Consider the following 21,765-nt stretch of genomic DNA (forward strand, 5'->3'; position numbering starts at 1 on the left):
GTGTCCCACCACCCCTCCAGCAGACAAAAATTTGCAGAGTTTCAAGAGAAATCTTCCAGAATGGGAGGCAAAAAAAAACACACAAAGAGCAGTCACTACAGATATTGAGATTTATTGCTGATTTCCCCATTTTGCAAAGCTGTCAAACTGCCACCATTCAAGAAGGGGATTATCTCCAGGAGCCCCATGGCCTTGGTCACTATGCCAGTTTAGAGGACGTGACTAGAGATCTGTGTGCAGCAGCTTGCTGCTTAAACAGCTGGGAGACAAAATCCATCCTTCCTGACCATGAATTCATGGCAGGATCTGTGCTCTGACACTCTTTGGTATAACCTGCTCTCACTTCCAACAAAAAAACAACAACTGGGGTATCCAGTGGGGAATGCTGCTTTTCCTGAGTTCAGTTCCCTGTACAAGAAGCTGCTTCTGAGTGGTTCTTGCACAGAGCCATCAGCATGAGAGAGTGCGTTTTTCCTTTACCACATCAATCAGAAAAAGTTTGTCTTGTGCTTTGAGGCAAAGGCTCCTAAACCATACCTGCCAACTATGCCTGCTCTCTTTACCAGCACTATAATAGCATAGTTTTTCTTCATTAATAGAAAAACAATAAGTCTCTTTCCTTGTGTTCGGTTGCACTTCTTCATTCCTGCTGCCACATTTTATTCATGACAGGGTCTCTAGGCTGCAAGTCAGCTCTTTTCCAGCTGCTGAGATCTGGTTCCTCTTTATGTGCCTGTCCTTTCTGTGTAAACAAGCAAGCTTCTCCAACTCCGCTGATCACAAGGCTGTAAACAAAGTATACCACAAATTTAGCATCAGGCAGTCCCTCTACTTGATACAATGCCAAGCAGCACAGCATTAAGAGAAAGGTATTATTTTGTCTGAACACATTTCAACCTAGAGACAGCAACCCAGGTAATTTTTCCATTCATCTTGCTAAGAAAAGGCTGAAACCAGAAATGTCTTATTTACTGATCAGAAACTACCTTTCCTGTATTTTAGGGCTGGTGGTATTCATGTAAAACACGGACAGAAATCTAGATAGAGAATCTAGTTACATCTAGTTGCATCTAATTACAAGAATAGCTGCACAACCAAACACTAGCAATGACTGAAGGAAAGGCAGGAGAGTTTGAAACCTCAGTGAGTTAATGATTCCCCCTTGCAATTTCTGCTCATGTTCTGTCCTGAAAACTTGCCACTTGACAAAGTCAGAGGGAGATGTAAAGCCCAAGTTTCAGGGACTGAAGAAATCAGGAAAAAGACTTTTGCTCTGGGGAGATCCCACTGGTGCAGTGAGGCTGGCAGAAATTCCTGGGTTTACTTTTCTTTGTGAGGAACCTGGTGAAAGAACATGCCCCTGCTGACATGGCACATGTGCCCAAGCATTTCCTTCTTGTGCTGCTCACAGGAAAGGAGTGGCACTAATGCTCCTCTCCCAAGACTCAGGCTAGAAGCAGGGCTCCAAACCAGGATGAATGGTTTTACAAACAAAATCATTCACTGAAGTAAGCTACCAGCCCACTCAATCCGTGCAACAGTTAATAATCCCCAAACCTCCTCTGCTGCCTATCATAGCTGACAGGTATATGGTAGGATACCAACTTGTCTCCCCTTTTATAACACTGCAAAGCTAACTCTGCTGACCTTTCACCTTAGCCTCATGGCTTACTTAGCTTATGAAACAGAAAAGCTCCTTAATGAACTTTATAAACAAAAAAACCTTCTGTTAAGTTCATTTGTAAGAGGGCTTTTTTTTCGTTGAGGAAAAAAGATTTAAAAAGCATGTAAAGCTGAAGGCTGTCTGGTCTTTAATAGCATTACATTCACTTAAATATTAGCTTTGCTGTGCTGTTTCAAAAAGCACATAATTGCCCTTGTTACCAAGAGGAACAGTGTGCAACAACAATATCTTACAATTACACAAGAAACAGCCCTGGAAAGTAGGTGCTACAGGCAGTTTGTAGACAGTCTACTGTGGAGACAGAGTATCTTTGGGTGTGGAATTACCAACAAGGAGCAAAGGGCTGCAAAGGCTGCAAGCTTTTCAAAAAGATCTGAAACACATGAGTCTATTTGCCTGTAATCACTAACAACCTCTGAGCACTTATCTCTGGAGAGGGTTAACCCTCCTGTCCTGCCTGGATGTCAGCTCCAGTTATCAACATACCCTCATACCTCTGCATTACCTCCTTCAGAAGCTAAGGTTAGATACTGTATTCTTATTCTTTATGCCAAGAAAAAAAACCCACTGAATATAGGAACAACTCAACCTAACAGAGTATTAAAAATTACTTTTTTTTTTTTTCTCTCCATTTCTATAGATACTTTGTTTTCTACAACATTTTAAATGGAGACTTTAAAAAAGAAACATCTCTGCTGTAGCATTCTAAAAATTAGACTGGCTATTCTGTACAAAAATTAGTAAACTGTACAGCCCTGTGCTGTAAAAAGGTACCTGTATCCAAACTGTTCTTTAATATCTTCTCTCCTGTACCAGAGAAGATGAGCTGCTTTTCTGAGGGATTTGAAATCTCATGTGCCCATGCAATCTATACTCACCCAATTACCAGGCCAATAGAAACCATCATTATCATTTCAAGATGACACACACAGCAAAAAACATGGCTAAATGCCAACCCTTGATTTACCTTCAATTTGCCATCTGGCAAATCCTGCAGCTTCTGTTTATTGTGGGGTGACAGCAAACTGCACTTGCCCATCACCCAGAAATTAACACACGATATTGTCCGTGACAATATGGGAGCAACATTCAGAAACTCAGTGATTAATGACCTCATGAGTGCTTTGCAGCTGCTATCATTTTACAGAGCTTTGCTCATAGCCAAGGCACTGCTGGTGCACGAGCAATAGCAGAACTCAAACAAATCAACAAACAAATCAATAAAAATGGTTGTCTTTCAGAATTGTGACAATCAAAGTGTTACAGTGGCCCAAGGGCTAAAGTGAAGTTCCTTGTAAAGAGACAGGTGTGTTGATCACTTACATTACTTTCAGTGCATATAGGACACGTGGTCTGCGTGCAACTATACAGGACCATGTGCTCACATTAACAAAGGTACACATGATTTCTTAGTATACATGTCAGTGAATACATACATATTATAAAAGCCTACCTCTAGCATACACATGATAGACCTGCACAAACACATGTAAAACATGGTGAGGAATGGCAAGTTAATGGTCTAGACTAGAGGTGGTTTAGGTGCACTGCGATTAGTTCAGCCTCTTACACACACAGGTCACATAAATGTATTCCGAGAGCTAAAAAAATGTACACATTTGAGATTACATGTGCCTAACATACCTATGGGGATGCATATTCACATATATGTATAAGGGGCTTGTTTAAACTGAGATTCTCCCTCCTTTAACATTTTTATCATACCTGAAAAAAGAACATTAATTTCATTCAATGCAGATCTGAATCTTCAGGATGACAATCAGACTGTGAGGCTAAAAAAGGAAGCTTAAAGCTTTTCAAAAGCAAGCAGATTTGTATTTCCAACAACCAATCTGTCCTCAGAGATACATGCCGAACCCCATATTTAGTTGATAGTTGCATGGCAGAAGCATTTAGGAGCATCAGCCATGGGCTGGGATTCCCTTTCAGTGGGTGCTGTACAAACACATACCAAAAACATCATCTTTGATCAAAGAAGTTTGCACCACAATCTTTTATATTACAACCTAAAAAATTCAGGTTAGGTGATTCGTCATGTGTGCCCACACATTCAAAAATCCAAACAGAGCTTTGGAAAAAGTTTTATTATAATTATTTTCCTACTATTTTCATTGTATGCATTCATAGTACACACTGCATTAGGGAAACCTGAATGCACTCTATTGGTTAAAAAGATGCTATCACCAAACCACGACTCCTGTGTTTTATTTCCAATTCCGCCTCCAATTTATTGGGTGACTTTGAATGGGTCATTTATTTGCCTATTGCATCCATTTGTCTAGCTGTAAAACATGCTGAGTGGTGAGGCTTAATGTCCAAAATGTCCATGCTCTACCTCAGAGGGGGAGGAAATCCCCTTCTATTTGTATTACTGTACTGCATCCACCGTTGAACACCTGGTTCTCCATACATGCAAAATATTGCTGGCTCTAATAGAACTTGACATTTAATAAGTATTTCCATATGAAGCATAGTGTGAAAATTCATTTTTACTGCTAGGAAAAAAGCTCACAAAGGCACTTACCAAGAAATTGTTAGTACATTGGCAGTCATGACAAAGAAGAATGGTGATAAGCTAGCGGTGATCACCTGTTAAATTGAAAGGAAAAAACCCACTTTGTGAACTTGCAAGATCACAAATTAAAACTGAAACAGTTTTGCTGAAATTAAATTTCTACACGGGCAGTCACTTTAAAAAATATCTTCTTTTCCTTTGTTTTCTTAACCATTAGATGCAGTACCTAAAATAGATTGTCAATGGACGAGGGAAACCCAACGAGTCTATGCTGAACAGTGAGACAATGCTAAATGTGGAACTTCCAGGTGGAGCTCCCTCTCCTATGCATGTAGAGACTACAAACAGGCACCTCCTTTCCCCTCTGGACAGTGGGAGGCAGGCCAGAAACAGCAGCAAAAGACCCAATAAACAGAGGGACACAAGAGCTGTGCAGCCAGCTTGGGGCAGGAACCTGACTATGGGGAAAGCACATGAAAAACATGGTGCTCATTAAGCTGGGAAACCAATGGAGGAAATAGAATGACGGTCACACATGTCATTTTCAAATTTGACTCCCACAGAACACAGGACACAGCAGAGGCAGGGCAGGGAACCAGAGCAGAGGATTCCTTATCATACATCCCAGCTGGCCCAGCCTGGAAACCTGCTCGCTTTGATGTGCCGACAGCAGACTGGGGAGAGCAGTCAGATCCTGGGCTTGAAAAGCCTTGTATTTCTGAGGACAATGAGAGCTTGAAATGTGTTGGTGGGTGTAGAAAAGCCAAAAAAAGAATAATGAAAAGGGTATGGGGTAAAGAAAAACAACACAACTTCCATAGGTTTATATTACAAATCTCTCTGAAGTGTACTGGGCAGAGAAGCTGGGGGCAAATGACTTTATATTTTCACTGTACTGATCAGAAGCAGCTAGACCCTGACATCCCAGTGTTTATAAGAGACCTCTGCCTCAAGAGCTATGGAGCTACCACATCTGCAGCCTGTGCACAGTTTTGGACATTTTGTTGCCAGATGGATAATGTAAAATGGAAAGAGTTCAGAGAACAGTGACAGAGTCATTAGATGGAGGGGTTGGTTTTCAGTCAACAGTTAGGATAAGCAATGCCTGTGGGAAAGGAAGGCTTGGTAGTGATTTACAAACACTTGGGAAACACAAGCACTGAGGAATGAAATAAACTATTCAGGATAATACAAAATTACCCAAGGAAAAAAGACAAAATTAAGAACCAAAACATTTAAACAATTATCAGCTAAGATTTCCTAATCATTGTTTGTCTAGTTGACCCCCCAGGGAAGAGAGTGGAAACTTCATTCCATAATCTATTTCTTGTTAAATCACTACTATGTGTGCAGCAGAAAAGCAAATGCCTTCCTGGAGTAGGCTCTGGGCACCAGACCTTGGACTAACAAATGGTTTGTTAGCCAATACCCACTACATTTGTTATGGCTCCATTTTAAAAGGCAGAGTTCTGCACCTGCCTGGAGTGTAATCAGTGCAGGATGATCAGCAACTGCAGATGAAGAAGAGATGGCTATGCATCACTTCTCCAGCCCCTCTAAGAGGTAGCTGGAGAAGACAATGACCTAAAGCTGGCAGTGAGACCACACAATTGCAGGAAGCACCACATAGGAGTGGTGGTGCTCACTGGGGACTATACAGTGAGCATCTCCTCTGGCCTTTTTGGGTATGTTCTCTGCTTTAGGGAGATTCAGGGATGCAGGAGTTGTATTTTTGCCTCCTAGAGATTACCATAAATAACACCCGAACTGTCTTCCATTTGCCTATAGCACAGGCACCTTGCAGAGAGAATGAAGCAGCAGATGGACTTGACCCAGGTAAGGTACCACAAGACTGCAGATCCACTCTGTTCCTCCACAGCAATCAAACTGCTGGTGTCAACACAACCACAGCCATACCTCCTGATAGGAACTATTAATTCATCTAACTTAAGTATCTGCATGACTATAGAGTACAACATGGGCAATACTGTAAAGCTCCAAGCTAACAGAAAGAGAAAGCTCCCACTCCAGGGGAAAATCAAAGACATGTATCAGCTCTACCCCTGCAGCCTCATATGTAAAGATACAAGCAAGTCTATTACTAAATAGATGCACCCAAAAGAGGGTGACAGAGGAGAAGAAGTCACCAAGTGGGAGTTATTCTTCAAAACTCAAGAAGATGCTATTGCAACTGTCCACATTCAGGTCACACCTTGGTCTGTCTCATTGTCATTTGTAGCCAGAGAGAGCTGACACCCACTCCAAACAGTGGAAGTTATCTATTCAGAAGCTAAATCTTTCATGCACCTGACCTAAATACAGCTCCCAGGCTGGATCAGTTCAAATGCAGCACTCTAAGATACATCAGTAGCTTGCTCCAGCAGGCTGGATTCTCCCCTTACCCACCTTGCAGCAACAGTGATGCCCTACAAGGAGCTATTTCTCATTTACATCAGTGTGAACGATTATAGAATTCACTGCATTATCTTCGGCGAATACTAATCAATTACATAAAAATATACAATATTCATTACCAAGCAAGTAAACGGGAACTAATGAAGGATGGCAGCGGTGGTATCTACAGAGCATTCTTTTCTTTAAGCTGTGCTCCTGAGAGAAACTGAAATGCTGTATTTGCGAAGTGACACCAGTTAAAGTTGTGTCGCCCACTCCCTTGTAGAGTCCTGTTTACTAGAAACTTGAGAAGAGGCCAAGAGCAGAGAAACAGGCATTTAAGAACCCTCCAAAACCAAGCCTTATCAAAAACAATACACCATTCTACTGCAATCATCCACAACCTCTGCACAAATGAAGGCTTTAGCCTTTTGGACTATTTTTGAAAAATTATGTAAGAGTGTCTCAGTGCCAGAGAGAAACAAAATGTGGGTTGGAAAAGCTCATGAAGCAAGAGTGTGGAAGAAAAAATACAAACCAAAACAAAAGGAAAACACATGGCTAAAACGTCTACCTTTGATTGTTTATCTAAAGGAGGAAAACATTTAAAAATGAAAAAAATGAGTATTCAGGCAAGCTAACCATATGATTTGTTACAGGGGTAGAATCTAAAGTCTAGGAACATAGTTCAGAAGGTAATTTTCCTTCAAGTGCATTTCAGCATTCTCCAAAGTGTTTCAAGTGCACATAGTTTTTTTAAAAACCACCTATCGTGATGTGCTGCATGTCCTTAAAAAAACAGATTACAAACCACAACACATTAAGTGCAGTAATAATCTCTTTCTTCACTTTAAAGATCATAGTTGTCCTCCTAGGCATTCAGATGTCTTAGGAAAAGGAATGCACTTGCAAGACAAAAGAAAGCAAGCAAAAGGGCAAACTAAAGTTAATGATTTCCAAATATATTTTGCTGCTGAATCTTTAAAACTAGGAGGCGGAAAGGAAAATTTTAATCAGCTATAACCAGCATAATTTGAACAAAGGTTCCCAAGATTTTGACGTACAAGCACTAATTCTACCAAATGATACAGACTGGATGGTTGAAACCCAACAATTTTAGATACAGGAATAGCTCCATGGACTCTGCCTACTTACTTGCTTAAAGGAACTGTGACCAGGCAGTACAACAAAAGCTATTTAAAAAAATATTCATACAGTGAACATTTCTACAAAACTCTGGCACAGCTTTCAGTGATTAGGAAAAAAATTCACATGTAGCATCATTTAACAAAACATTTCCACGGGAGCTGAAATAATTCCTGAAAAATAATTTCAAACCTTTCCGTGCACCAAAAAAAAAAAAAGGAAAAAAGACTGTTCCTTAAAATAATTCACTTCAAATGTGTCACTCCATTGTACCATGGAAACAAGACTCATTTAAAGGAACACTTTATTAACACCTATTTTTCTTGTTCTCAACTATTTCTATAGTTCCAATCAATAAACTATTCACAAGTAATTTTATAAATAAACAAAAATCTTGGCATTTCAGAGTGTGTTTGTTATCTCAATCAAAAACAGTTCTAGCTTTTTACAATGTGCATCAGCACAGAAGGAAAAGTGTATCCTTGTGATGGATACTTATCTGATATGAGGTCTAGGCATAAGAGGAGAGTGAGTGGGCACAACTTGCAGAACTTCATCAGCCCAGCCGAACTTACCCTAGATGAAACAGTCCTGGAGAAACTGGCAGCTCGTGGCTTGGACAGGTGTTTGCTTCACTGAGTAAAAAATTGTCTGAATGGCCAGGCCCAAAGAGTTGTGGTGAATGGAGTTACATGCAGTCAGTGGCCGGTCACAGGTGGTGTGCACCAGGGCTCAGTGCTGGGGCCAGTTCTGTTTAATATCTTTACAAATTATCTGGACGAGGGGGTTGAGCGCACCCTCAGTAAACCTGCAGATGACACTAAGTTGGGTGGGAGTGTTGATCTGCCTGAGGGTAGGAAGGCTCTCTAGAGGGACCTGGACAGGCTGGATTGACGGGTCAAGGCCAATTGTATGAGGTTCAACAAGGCCAAGTGTCAGGTCCTGCACCTGGGTCACAACAACCCCGTTCAGTGCTACAGGCTGGGGGAAGAGTGGCTGGAAATCTGCCCAGCAGAAAAGAACCCGGGGGTGTTGACTGAGAGCAGGCCAAACATGAGCCAGCAGTGTGCCCAGGTGGCCACGAAGGCCAACTGCACCCTGGCCTCCATCAGGAATAGCGTGGCCAGCTGGACTAGGGAAGTGATTGTCCCTCTGTAACTCAGAACTGGTCCCTAAAGAGGTAAACAAACCTGGCAAGATCTCTGCTTCAGTTTCTGAATAAAAGCAACATATTTTGAGGAGATGAAGTAATAGGAGAGACCTGCTCATGGTAAACACTGAAACAGAAACAGAAAAGATGGAACTCATTGTACCTGATCATGGACATACGAAAGTTCGACGGTATGTGCATCAGAGAAATCATGGCCACCAAAGGTAACTCATCAGATGTTGGTAAGGTGTGAACTGTGGTGAAGGTTTAAGGAAGACCCATGAGAAATCACTTAGGAGGAAAAAAGTCTGTGTTTCCTCAGTGATGAAATGCCTGTCTGAACAGCTGGTACACCACAGCCCTGCAAAGCAGAGGGATGTGAGGCTCCAGAGTACTAAACCACAAGAAGTGGGACAGTCAGAGGTTTCAAACTCCTTGGTTAGAAGAATTCAGTTCCAGATTCAGTTCCTCACAAAAAAAGGATGAAAACTTTGGGCATTCCCATCATTCTGGTAACCAAACACGGGCCCAGATGGCACATAACATCCCACACACCGTTTACATCGTCTTTTATATTTAACAAGCTGCTCTGAAGAACAACAGGGTGCCCAACTTCAGGATCTAAAGAGAAGCTATGAGTCAGTTCCATAGGTCCAGAGTTTTCTTCTTATCAGGCTGAGTTAATGGCAAGAAGAGCAATGATGGCATCGTTGAAGTGCTGGGTAACAGACTAAGATTCATAAAGCAGAAATATCCTAATGTGTGGAAGAACTTGTTGCACAGTAGGGATAAATACAGCACGTAAAATCACCCTAGGAAAGGATTTGCTCTCATGCACCTGCATTTGTAAAAATTTGCTTGAGTGATTCATGAGTGGAGGAAGCTTTAAAGAGTTCCCAATGACAGACAGACAACTACACAACTCCATGAATGATCTCCTCCTTTCTCCTAATCACATTACTGTCAGACAAGAAAAAATGTTCAGAAGAGAAAGCAAAACTTGCTTCATAGAAGTTCTTTTTCAAAAGTTTGAAAAAAATTATAAATTTATTTAGAATTAGAAATCAATTTTGTTAATAGACAATGAAATAAAAAATAAAGATTGTTTGGATAATTTTTTGCTGAAGAACCTCAAGAACAGGCAAGATCACTGCTGAGCCAGTTTCCCTATTAGATCTGTTTCTAAACCACGTAATATCAGAAAATTCTGGTAAGTCTGACATGTGTCTTTAGGACAGGAGATGGCATCCTAGGGATCCTTGGTCCTTGACAAAAAGGAAGCTTGGATCCTGGGAAATACAGAAATGCAGGACTCTGCATTCTTTGCTGCCTTGCCTTCTCCACCGACCAGCTGTAGTTAACCCATAGTCTCTACAGTGTCAGTTCTCGATCAGTTCAAACCAGCCAGCACTGGCTAGATAAATCTGTCATTCTTGAACAAGCTATCATTGATTCCTTCTACTCCTGACTTTACAATTACTTTAGAGAAAGATTTTCAAGCTGCAAAAGCTGGCTGTAGATTTGGAATATCTAACATTTACAAGGTGTTCAGGAACATATTGTTTATATAGCCAAGAGCATGGATGAGGACATCTTCAAAATTTAGATTCGGATTTAATTTTCCTATCCGGAATGGAGAGATACAGGGGATTTAGTCCAGACATGACCATGATTCGTTAATATTACAACTACATTTGTACATACCATATAAAAAGTATGTTTCCTCTGATTCACTGTTAAACTGCTAGAAAGTTATATGTAATAGTTCTTGCTGTAAGTGAACATAGAACACTTCACAAAAGTTTTCCTTAGTTTGTGTAAACAGAGCCAAAACTTGTAACCTCACTTCCTCAAACTGCCAAAACTTCTGTCCTTACAGAAACATGCATTTTTTTCCAAAGACAGTGTTTTGAAATGGCTCATCAAGTTCACTCACTGTTCAAAATAAATCATTCTATTTATCATCAGGTCATCTTCTCAAAACATCATGAAAAAGCTTCTGATGTACGTAACCTTTGTTTTCATTCTACTGGTGGAATTAAAGCAATGTCAAGCTTTTTATAGACACAATATTTGTTTCGTCCTTCTTCTGCATGTTTTACCCAGCTGCTAAGATAATCATCAAAAATCACCAGGGAAATGGATCACTGTTAGTGCCACTGAAAACAGCTACATCAAGATAATCCAGTACTACCAAAAATTACAGCAGGCCAACATCAGTAACAACATATACTCTTCTGTTTCTTGAGGGACAGCCACTGAAATATTTTCCCAAATTTCAGAGTTACCTCTCATTGGTATATACATCTACGTGAGAGTAAACATATGTACATGCGTGCAGACATAAAATGCTATGTCAGGTATGGAGAGCTAGCAAAAATGAAACAAAAATCTTCAGAACTGAAAAGGAAGAACAGCTAATCTTTTCATGCCATCTTCTGTATTTGTTAATTCACATGAATTTTCTAAGCCATGAAAAATTCCTTGTTTACATACATTTTTCATCTCAGCTGGAATACAAGCCATTTCTATCTAGCTCCCCTTTGCTTTGCTACCTACAAACTCAAGGCAACCAAACATTGCCAGATGGGTCACTTCTTTGCACCTCAGCAAGAATACTTTGATTCAGAGAGATCCAGCAGCTACAGAAACAGATGAACGAGGCCTTGACTGGGACAGCCAAATGCATGGAAGAACACCAAGGGACCCAGATCTCCCCTGACTGAAGTGGTCCATCGTGTGCTGACAAGCCTTTTTGAAAGAACCCAGACTTGAGATGAGATCTTCACAGAGAAGGTGCTGGCTCTGAAGTTTCACAAACTGCAGAAAGCCAGCAGTGAATGAGAGGCACCAGTGACCAACCAGTATGCACTCTGGTAGTGGAAGGCTGGTGGAGGCACTGGAAACCTGCCATAGTGGGCAGCAAAAATCCCTGCTGGAGAGGACAAACATGGTACACATCCTTCTTTGTAAAAAAGAGGACTAGAACTAAAGTCAGGTACAATGTGACTGCTTGTGAATAGGGTAGTGAATAGGGCAGGGAAAAAAATAAAATACAAAGAAATCATGGGGGAAAAAAAGAATGTACTCTTCTCCTTCCGTGGTCATTAGTCAAAACACAGCACCATTAACAGCTGCAGATACTGTGCAAAGAAGATATTCCCAGTCCTGCACGGTACATGAATTAATACCAAATGCAGAACCAGATCAAAATCAAACAAGCATTAACCATTCAATTTCAGGTCAGCTTTGGGGATGATCAACCACAGACATAAAAACTTCCCTGGAAGCTTTCAAACATATTGCCTATTGCAATGAGAAGGCTCTCTGTGCAATCTGGATCATTTCTAGAAGCTCAAAAGCTCCTTTAGACCATCTTTAAAGTACCAAAGCAAATATCTGGTTAAAAAAAGACACAGCAAACAGGGGCAAAATTCCTCCAACCAACTCCCCTTTAAAAGCCTCCTCCCCCTGGATACTGGTTCAGTTGTATGAATCAACACATTGAAAGGATCTGTCAGAGCTCTCAACTTTGTTCTGAGGGTCTGTTCTTACCACTTAAAAGGAAGTAACAAAATATGCTGCTTAACCTAACAGCTTCAGGTGACAATGCAGCCCCATGAAGGAGTGGCACTAACAAAACCACTGACAGGGAAAGATTTTAAGAAGAGACCTTTCCAAGGAAAGGTAATGAAGCTTTAGCCTTGAACCACCAAAATAATGGTTCCTCCCATAGGAAACAGGAAAGCTGCGATCCTGCCTGTTAAGCTGAGCAGCCTCAACAAGGGAACGAAACATTCCAAAGTGAAATACACTGGAGAAAAGGGGAAAAGCAAAACAGGTTTCACTTTCAATTCTGCTCATTAGTTTACCTTAAGCATGTCTACTACTCACTCACAGCCTGACCAAAGTGCAGACATGCCCTAAGGGTTTTTGTTCCCTCACAGACTGAACTGGAGACTGTCAGTCTACAAATTCAGTGGGCAGTGTAATGAGTTTGTGCACTAGGGCATACTCGGGTGCACACTGCTCACAGGTGGACTCTGCTCCACTCTCCTGAAGGAAGAAAACCTTTCAACCCTCCCACACACCCTTGATCAAGAGGTGCATGGGTCTGAGCAGCAGGCTTCAATGATGTCACGCTGACACCATGGCAATGGTGGCACCATGGCAACAGTGACTGAGTCAGCAACTTCATGATCCATACAGCTTTGACCCAGCCACACAGAAGTTCCATCAGCTGCTGTAAAATTGAGATCCTTTATTTCATATTTGCTTAAGTGCCTCCACAGATGTCCTGCTTCCCTAAAGAACGTTTATGTCAAAGGAGGTTTTGGTCATTCTCTTTTGCCCTTTCCTTATATTTTATTCCTCTTTATTTTTACTTTTTTAGCATTATTAAAACAATAATGGTAAATTCCAGGGGTTCTTTAAGAATACAAGTAGTTCCATGTATAATGACTCAAAAGCAGCCAGGGTTAAAATACGTTTTACCAGTCCAATGCCTAATAAGAATGATAAAACTTAGTTCTAGTGTAAACGAATCTATCTGGTTTTCATAGCAATTAATTTCTGACCCAGATTAAAATAATCTACATGTTACATTAAAAACATATTTAAAAAAGGGGGAGAGGGCAGACCAAATGACAAACACAATCAGCAATCTACCTTCTAAAATGTTTTCAGTACAGAAACAGTATAAATGCTCACCTCTAGCAAAATCAACAGGAATTTAGTGTGTTGGGTTTTTTACCTTACTAATACCCAAAGCAATAACCTATGTATCACAAAGGGGTATTTCTATGTATCAGCTTTTCAACTGCTATAAGAAAGTAGATTTCTTAGTTATCCCCAGTATGCATTTAGAGGGCAGATAATCCTCTGCATTTCTATGCCTACTCATATACAGCTCCAGTATTTAGCAAATTTGGTATCCATCCTCTACTTTCTACTGCATCAATATTTTTCTCAGTGCTCTTTTTTTTGTACATTCTTTCTATTTCAAGGATGTGGTGACCAATACAACCAAGACAACAATTCTGTTAGTACAAGACTGATGCAATAGGTGGTTGTATCAGCTTCCCTACAGTCATTCCACATCCTGTCTTATCAGATTAGTACATTGTCAAGCATTAATGTATAATCTTTTCAGAATAATGTATTACACAAACAATTTTTTAACCCCAACCATTATGTGAATGCCAAAAGAACTGCTGAGTTGTTGTCTAACTTCATTATTCTTTAATTCCTCATAAGACAAAGGTAGCCAAGCTATTGTTCTTGCACTGTATGCATCTCATTAGCAATTTGGCTGTGGGAGAAAAATGAGCGACTAGGGGATACTGAAGTTGTAGTTACTAGGTCATACTGGAACCCAGCTGTGTGCCCAGCCCCATCCTACAATGCAGAAAGAGCTCAAAAAAGCCCATCTGTCTCCTTCCTCTGAATCACTTTTAGATAATTCTCTGCCCTCACCTCTTTAAGGTACATGGCACATGTCTTACAGCTCTCAGGCATAAAAAGATGTATAGCCTTTCTGATTCTTGGCAATACCTTTGTTTCCTTGGTTCTGCACTGCCTCTTTCTTTTTTTTAAACCTGACAAGCGCCACCACAGAAAAAGATACAGCAGCTATTTTCTGTTGCAGAGACACCTTACGATAGTTAAATACAGAAAGTAGAGGTTATGTAGGTTACTGTGTGTAATTGATAGAATTTATATAAGAAAATTTTCCTCTTATGAGAAACAGGAAAGCATGGTCATACTTATAATGATCAGACATGAACATGACAAGATTTAACTCTCTCTTTTCAGAAAGACCTACATCTATAACTGTATAAACACGTATCTATATATGCATTCATATCTAAAACACACACTAGGACTCTTTGTCCCCTGCGGGACAGGGTCTTCCCATCCAATGCCAGCAGGCCCGGTGTCCTGGAAATCAAACCATCCAGGAGTTTTGTCCCCTACCCCCTTCAAGTCTAGTTTAAAGCTCTCTCAATGAGCCCCACTAACTCCTGGCCAAGAATCCTTTTCCCCCTTGATAGCTCTATGCCAGTGTCTGCTAGCATCCCTGGTGCCCTGTAAACATCTCCATGATTGAAAAACCCATAATTCACCTGATGGCACCAGCCTCTAAGCCATACATTAATCAGTTGTGTTTTCCTAGGCCTTTCGGCTTTTCCTGCCCCTGAAGGAGCTGAGGAAAAGACCACCTGTGCTCCCGATCCCACAAGCATTCGGCCTGGTTCTCTGAAATCCCTTTTCATCGCCCTGGGACTTGCCTTGGCATGTGAAGTGCAGAGTGGTTATAGAACTCAATTTTAATAGTACCTCTGTTCCTATTTCTCTTATGTGGGACCATTGGAAATCCAGATACTGTTACTACAGTGTTCCAGTTCTGTATTAAGGAGACAAAGGGAAAACCCTGCACAATTCATGCACATTCTCCCAGACGCATGCTTTGCTGATATGGAAACACTATCAATCATGAGTCAAGCAGGTGTCCATACATGCACCAGCCTCACAGCATCTGTTCAAGTCAGTTGAGCAAATGAGAGGCACAGTCCCTACAGCTGAAGAATTGTCAAGCAAGGACAACAAAAAGTCATTCAATGAGGGATACAAGAAGGCTTCTTTAGGCCAACTAACTTGGGTTTCCTTTAACTTTGCCAAGAAGTGCTTCGTCTATTCTTGCTGTACTAAGATGTTGATGCACATATATCTGATCAAAAGCTGAAATATATTTGTATTTCCAGGTTATACCAAACTTACAATCCAACACCTGTTCCCTGTAAATGCTTAGTGCATTATAATGCTTAACTGTATTTTTCCTCTGTTGTTTCAGCCTGTTGAGGAATCTCTTTTCTTTATATGCTGCCCCATTACTGCAAAGGCCTTAAACTGCTCCTGCCATTTAGTCTCTCTCCTCAAAACTGAGCTCAGAATTGGACAAGGCAATGTGATTCATCATTCAGCTTTTATTTTATGAATTATTAAATACTTGTGTAATGGAGTATGCATTGGAACAGCAACAACAACAGCAGTGAAGTGTTCTACCTATTAGGATCACGGACACAAACTGGAGTGGACCAAACATTGGTTTAATCAAGTGTTGGTTGATGGAAGGCAATTCAGGAGAACTTATGATCTTCCTTTAATGTAGGAGGTTTGCAGTCAATGTGTACATTGGAGAAAAGGAGGGATTTGCATCTTGACCTCAGTTGATAAAAAAACTTGCATCTTGTGGCATCCAGTTTATTAATCTTTCCACTTCTGTCCTAGAAAGATTTCCATCTCATGTCTGCTTCTACTGAAATTACTAGCAACCCAGTCACTGAAACCTTCTGAGCAGATCTGAACCTGTAAAAAAATATATACCTCTCTTCACTTTAACTAACTCAGTTGTCTCAGTATTATCTTGTGTTTAATATACTGAGTTTTACTGGTCAGGAATACTGGTCAGTAATTCTTTACCATAGTAAAGAATTATTTTTTCTATCTGATTTGAGAAGTGTTGCTTTTCAGTTTTGGGGAGCAGCCAGCTATTCTAAAACTCTGCTGCTGTAAAATACCACAATAAAATACCTTTCATCTCATGTTAAGCTCAGCAAGAGCTAGGCTTTTGGCATTCCAAGCTGTTTTTCACCTCACCTAACCCTTATGAAATAATGAAATAGAGATTACCATAAAGAGACAAAGGCTGATAACCCAGGTAAGATGACCATGCTTTTCATCATCACACTAAACAGCAACCTTGGCAGGCAAACTGACTGTTTGCTGTGTGTGTCTGGCACAAAAGGAGGTGGCTCCTGGGGAAGGACCAAGTTCAGCACCTGCCTGTGTCTATCTTCCTCCCAAGCGCAAGATGCCAGTGGGTAGGACAGCAGCCAGATCAGGCAGGAACTGTTACTCTTAACTGCCTTGCAGCATCATGACCTCTGGCCAAAGGCAGGAGAGGAAGCAATTCCCAACTCCCCAGGGGTGGACCGTGACCTCCCACAGCAGTGGTTCAGCTGGCATTCCTGAGGAAAAAAAAAAAGCTGGTTCCAGCAGGCAAAGTGTAAAGTTGCTAGCAGTTGGTGTCTATGGAGAAAAGGAAAACTGATTTGAGTTTCCTCGTGGCTGAATATATGGGCACTGTGACAGAAGACAGTATTTTTATGAACAGACCACTTGGTTGCTGTGATAATTCTTCAGCATTTAGCTACTTCATGTGCACGATTTCATAATTCTTACTGAAGTCAAAATCAATGAGGACGAGACTTTGAACTTCTGTCAGTTTGTTCTCTCTCATAATGCCAGAGAACATATTTACAGTGACCATGACTCCTGAAAGAGACCTTCAACAGTGAGGCAACCACAGCAAAAAATAGGGGCCAAAGGCAGGTATGATACAGGCCACATCCATGTGTTTCCATGCATCACAAGAACTACATGTGCTGCTTTACTCATGCACGGAAAGCACAAAGGTTGATGAAAGGGTTCAAGGATATTCTCAGAGCAAAGGAAGATGCCTATCTTAAGGGGATTATTTTAGTGAAAAGCAATACAATGCATTTTACTCTTGTTAAAATCTATAGAAACACCTGAAGCACTTATATTCATTTGTCAGCATTATCAGATGTAAAACATTCTTCTGTCATAATTAACTGAGAATGCTGTGGAGGATATCGTGAGTACCAAAAATAGCACAGGAAACTTCAGGATGTGTAATCAAGTATTTTAAGAAAATCTGATAGCAAAAATAGCAAGTTTCCATCAATCTCTCTCCTGCATGACACAGTTTTGGTATTTCTGTGCATGTATAAAGTCCATTTCCTATTGTATTTCCCATCTCACAACTCCTTTGGGAAAACCTAATTCATAAACAAACAATTCCCAGACCAGATAACTAAATCTCCCTGCTGACTCCTTTCCATACAACCCAACAATAATAACAAAGACACAGTCTCTGCATTGCCATTCTCTGGTGTGTTTATGCTGTTTTAGTAATGACGTAATGGAAAGAAATCAACATGCTATTATGATGATGATGATTATGATGATAATGCTAAGGACTGCAAGGAAGAATTGGTACTCTTTAGGGTTTTATTTTTCCATTAAAATGTCTTTTAAGGGCTTTCCAACCATTCACTGTTACAAAAGGTCAAAATATTCCATCAGAAACCTTAAAAAACTTGATAGTTGAAACCAAATTACTAAAATATTAACACAGCTAATCTATCTTGAGCCGTGCCTTTTGTGAGCCATATCACAAGGTTACACACTTAGCCTCCAGGGGTTCTCAGCAGTCCCCTGTGCGTCCCATGCATGAACAGATTTTGCAAAGCTTGGCTACAGGCTGGGGAGGGAGAGGAAGAGAAGGACAGGGCGACCTGTTTCAGCCAGCAGCAGATCACTAACATATGAAGCTTCTGAAGAAAACAACCTGGAGTGTGACACCAGTAGGTCAGAGAGGCTCCGGATTTGTAAGGCAGTCTGGAGACATTGCACCCATGAAGGTTTTTAGGGATCAAAAAGGCTGCTAGTGATCCAGGTCCTGAAAAGAACAGGGAACCAGCAAGGGAGAAGAATGTGGCTGGTTTTAGCTCATTTTTGGAAGCCTGGCCTTAGCTAGTTTTGAAACCTTCTAAGTAAGTTATATAGTGCGTGGTTCTCCCACACAATTTTGGCACTTACATCAGTACATTAGCAACAGAAAAAATTCACAAAAGACTTCTTATTCTTTTGTCTTGTCTTTGTCACACTCATGATTCATCTCCCAGCCTCTGCTCTCCATATATAACTAACTCCAAGAGGCCAAATAAAAACATGGGAGACTAGGAATCTATTATGCAGAGGAAACAATGAATTTGCATCCTCTGCAATTCAAAATCCTGTTAGGTTTCATGAAATCTACTTTTAAATTGCCATTTCCTACTGTCAAGTATATAGAGACAGTTTGCCAAGGGTAGGGGTGAAAAAGTTCCAAAGACTTACCCAAGCTAGTGGTTCTGCAGTTAGCTTTATGTTCAAGGGAGTGACAATACCAAATGGACATGATGAGCTTCAAATGGATATCATGATGGATAAAAGGAAACTGACTCAGAGCTTCTTTTAGGTTTCAATCAATTAATATCTGCTGAGACCGGTTTTATTATATCAAGCACTGATGAAAACTGTGCTTCAATACCACCCCCAAGTCACAACACATAACTCTATGTACTTATTTGTGTGACTCTGTCGTGCCCCAAAGCTCTGAAGCTGCCATTTTTAATGGATACACAACTGTAAACCTATACAACTCTTCTTAATGTACATATTAAAATCTTTCGTTACCTGGAGATTCAAAATCTCCAACAAGTCTCAGCTGTTCTTACAAGAGAGCTTCCTTAAATTGCATGAGTGCCCCAGAGAGACTATGCCATTTAGCTCAGTGGTCATGTAGCACACAAAGGAATTGTTATGGAGATTGATGTCTTCCCAACAATTATGTGGTGTAGTTAGTACTGGATGCTACAACGTAACTATCAAGCTGTCTCCATGGAAACTACCTGAAAACCTGTACTTTTAAGGTTTCAGCAACTCATTTTTTTTACAGACCCTTAAGATGCAGTTAAGAGCACACTGCCTTATCTGTTCATCAGGCTCAGATGGGAAACACATTTTCTTTCCCATGGTATTTGCACAGTCCCCAGGGTGACTCAGAGAAATCACATGTATGTGTCAAGAATAAATGTAGTAATTCATACAGTGAGGACCAATCATAAATCACTATGGATTTTAACCATTTTTAATTACCTTTATGCACACGTGTGTGCATATCCACAAGCCAAGAGTACATGAGGTGCACAGATGGAAGAAGCTCACTTTTATGAACCCCTTCTTGGCATTCTTGAAAGCTTTAGGGTGACGGACACACTATCTCTCTCAGTTTAGAGATGCACTTAAACCACCCCTGTGCCACAGACAAGCGCCCACCAGCAGAGTCCAGCCAGGTCTGGCACACAGTTCTCCCTCTCTCCCAGGACTTTGGCTTGCAGCTGCAGTTTTTCCAGGCTGGGTGAGCAGAGATCTCCAGACACCCTTGCACGCAGTGCAGGATCTTTGCCGAATGAAAACGCACTGTGTTTATGGAACTCCAGTGGGAGTTCATGACATTTTTGCATAAAGCTCTATGAGGTCCAAGCCAAAAAAGCAATGTCATTTTCAGCCAAGAATCTCACTGTCACTTCTGCCTGAACACAGCAGCACGCAAAGAAGACACTATTTCAGTTCTCAACGTAACAAAGTGAGCAAGTGCCAGGTAGCCAAACACATTCTTCTTCTGGTTATGATGTATGTATAAAATTTTCCAACGGATTTTTTAAATCCTTTCTTATTAGGGCAGAGATGAACAAGGACAGCCATTGCTTCAGAAGGAACCAATGGCAGGACTCTTCAGGCACTTATTTCTGCGAGTAAATAGCTCTCAGCTAAAGTAAGGAACTGACATTTTGAACCAGAATTATTTTATGGCACTTGCATGCTAAGCAGCAGCTAGAGAGGAATTAAAAAATACACAAATAGGAGCACATACTTTAGCAGAGGCTGCAAGACTGCAAAAATGTGGAAAAACATGAATTTATTTTATTTCTCTTGGTTGGTTTGCCCATGGAATTAAAGCAGATAAAATTCTCATGTGAACTGCTATCTGTGAAGTGATGTGCAGTGAGCATAAACAGGCTAGAAGCCCCAGAAGACTTGCAGTTGTGGCCTCTCCATTTTATGAGAAGCAAGAAAAAGAAAATTTCTGCTTTAATTAAAAACATCAGTACTTTTCCAGTCTTTAAAAGTGATATAATCCATTTTTTTGCACTGACATGAAGATGGATCTTGTCTATCCATTCCCTTCAAGACACCATAGGGACCACAGAACCAGATACATAGATGCAAAATATAAAATCAAAGACCACAGGAGGCCTTCTGAGTAACTGTTATGTATTTTGGGGGAGGACTAAACTGCTGGGGTGTAAGTACAGTGGGCTACAGTTAGATAATAGAACACAAAGATAAGACACCCTTTCAGACACTCTACCAAAAGTACTTTCTCAATGTCTGGCAACCAGCATTAAACACAGGGCGACCTGGAGCAAATACTTTTAACAAGTAACCAGAGCAGCTGTCAGATGTTTTTAAGTATCAGGGAGCCTCCAACACTTTGGATACACTAGAGATGACATATGGTGCATGGGATGGCCATATACAAGAGTTGCATACTACTGATCAGATTAATCTAAATTTTCTTCCAACCAACGCATTAGAAAACCAGTGTAAAACTCAATGCAGCTTGATTTCAGTTATCCAAATTCATTTCTTCAGAGAAGGCAGGAAGAGAGAATCCAAAACCCACTAACCTTCCCATTTATTCTTCTTAACAAAATGTCTCAATAGGTTCCTACTGGAAACAAGCTGAATTCCCTACAAGTTTATTGGGATAATACTAAACATGACATGGGAATATGAATTCATAAGTAACCAGTATCTTGCTGAAGCAAAGTTCTGAAATACTATTTTTCCCTTCTATCCATCACTTAGATTATTTCTGCTGCTTAACTTGCAGAGACCCTAACAGGTTTCATCACCAGATGTAGATTGGCAGCCTTAATCTAAACAAACTCACTGACAGCAATGTTTGAGCTCATTAGTGTTCTCACCAGATGCTTCTGTCTGTGTACATGAGCATCTCCAGTTTTTCTTTCCAGTACATGACCCATGATAGCTAGCATAGCTTTCAAATTAAAACAAGAAATCTCAGTGCAGCTTCAAATCCTTGCTCTTCTGGGGATTACATCTGCGCAAGGCTATGACAAAGCATTCCATATTTTT

The 21,765-nt window shown here is 40.6% G+C and overlaps 1 protein-coding gene across 1 annotated transcript in view; it reads right to left on the reverse strand.

Annotated features, from left to right (window-relative positions):
* Positions 1 to 641: 641 nt before the first annotated feature.
* Positions 642 to 21,765, reverse strand: part of TMEM241 (transmembrane protein 241) — a 61,379-nt gene continuing 40,255 nt past the window's right edge. The window contains 3 exon segments of the mRNA XM_051612847.1: positions 642 to 760; positions 763 to 785; positions 4,230 to 4,294. Of these exon segments, the coding sequence (XP_051468807.1) occupies positions 726 to 760; positions 763 to 785; positions 4,230 to 4,294 (123 nt within the window). The 3' untranslated portion in view covers positions 642 to 725.

Source organism: Apus apus, chromosome 2 (assembly GCF_020740795.1).
Source record: "Apus apus isolate bApuApu2 chromosome 2, bApuApu2.pri.cur, whole genome shotgun sequence".
NCBI classification, from domain to species: Eukaryota; Metazoa; Chordata; class Aves; order Apodiformes; family Apodidae; genus Apus; species Apus apus.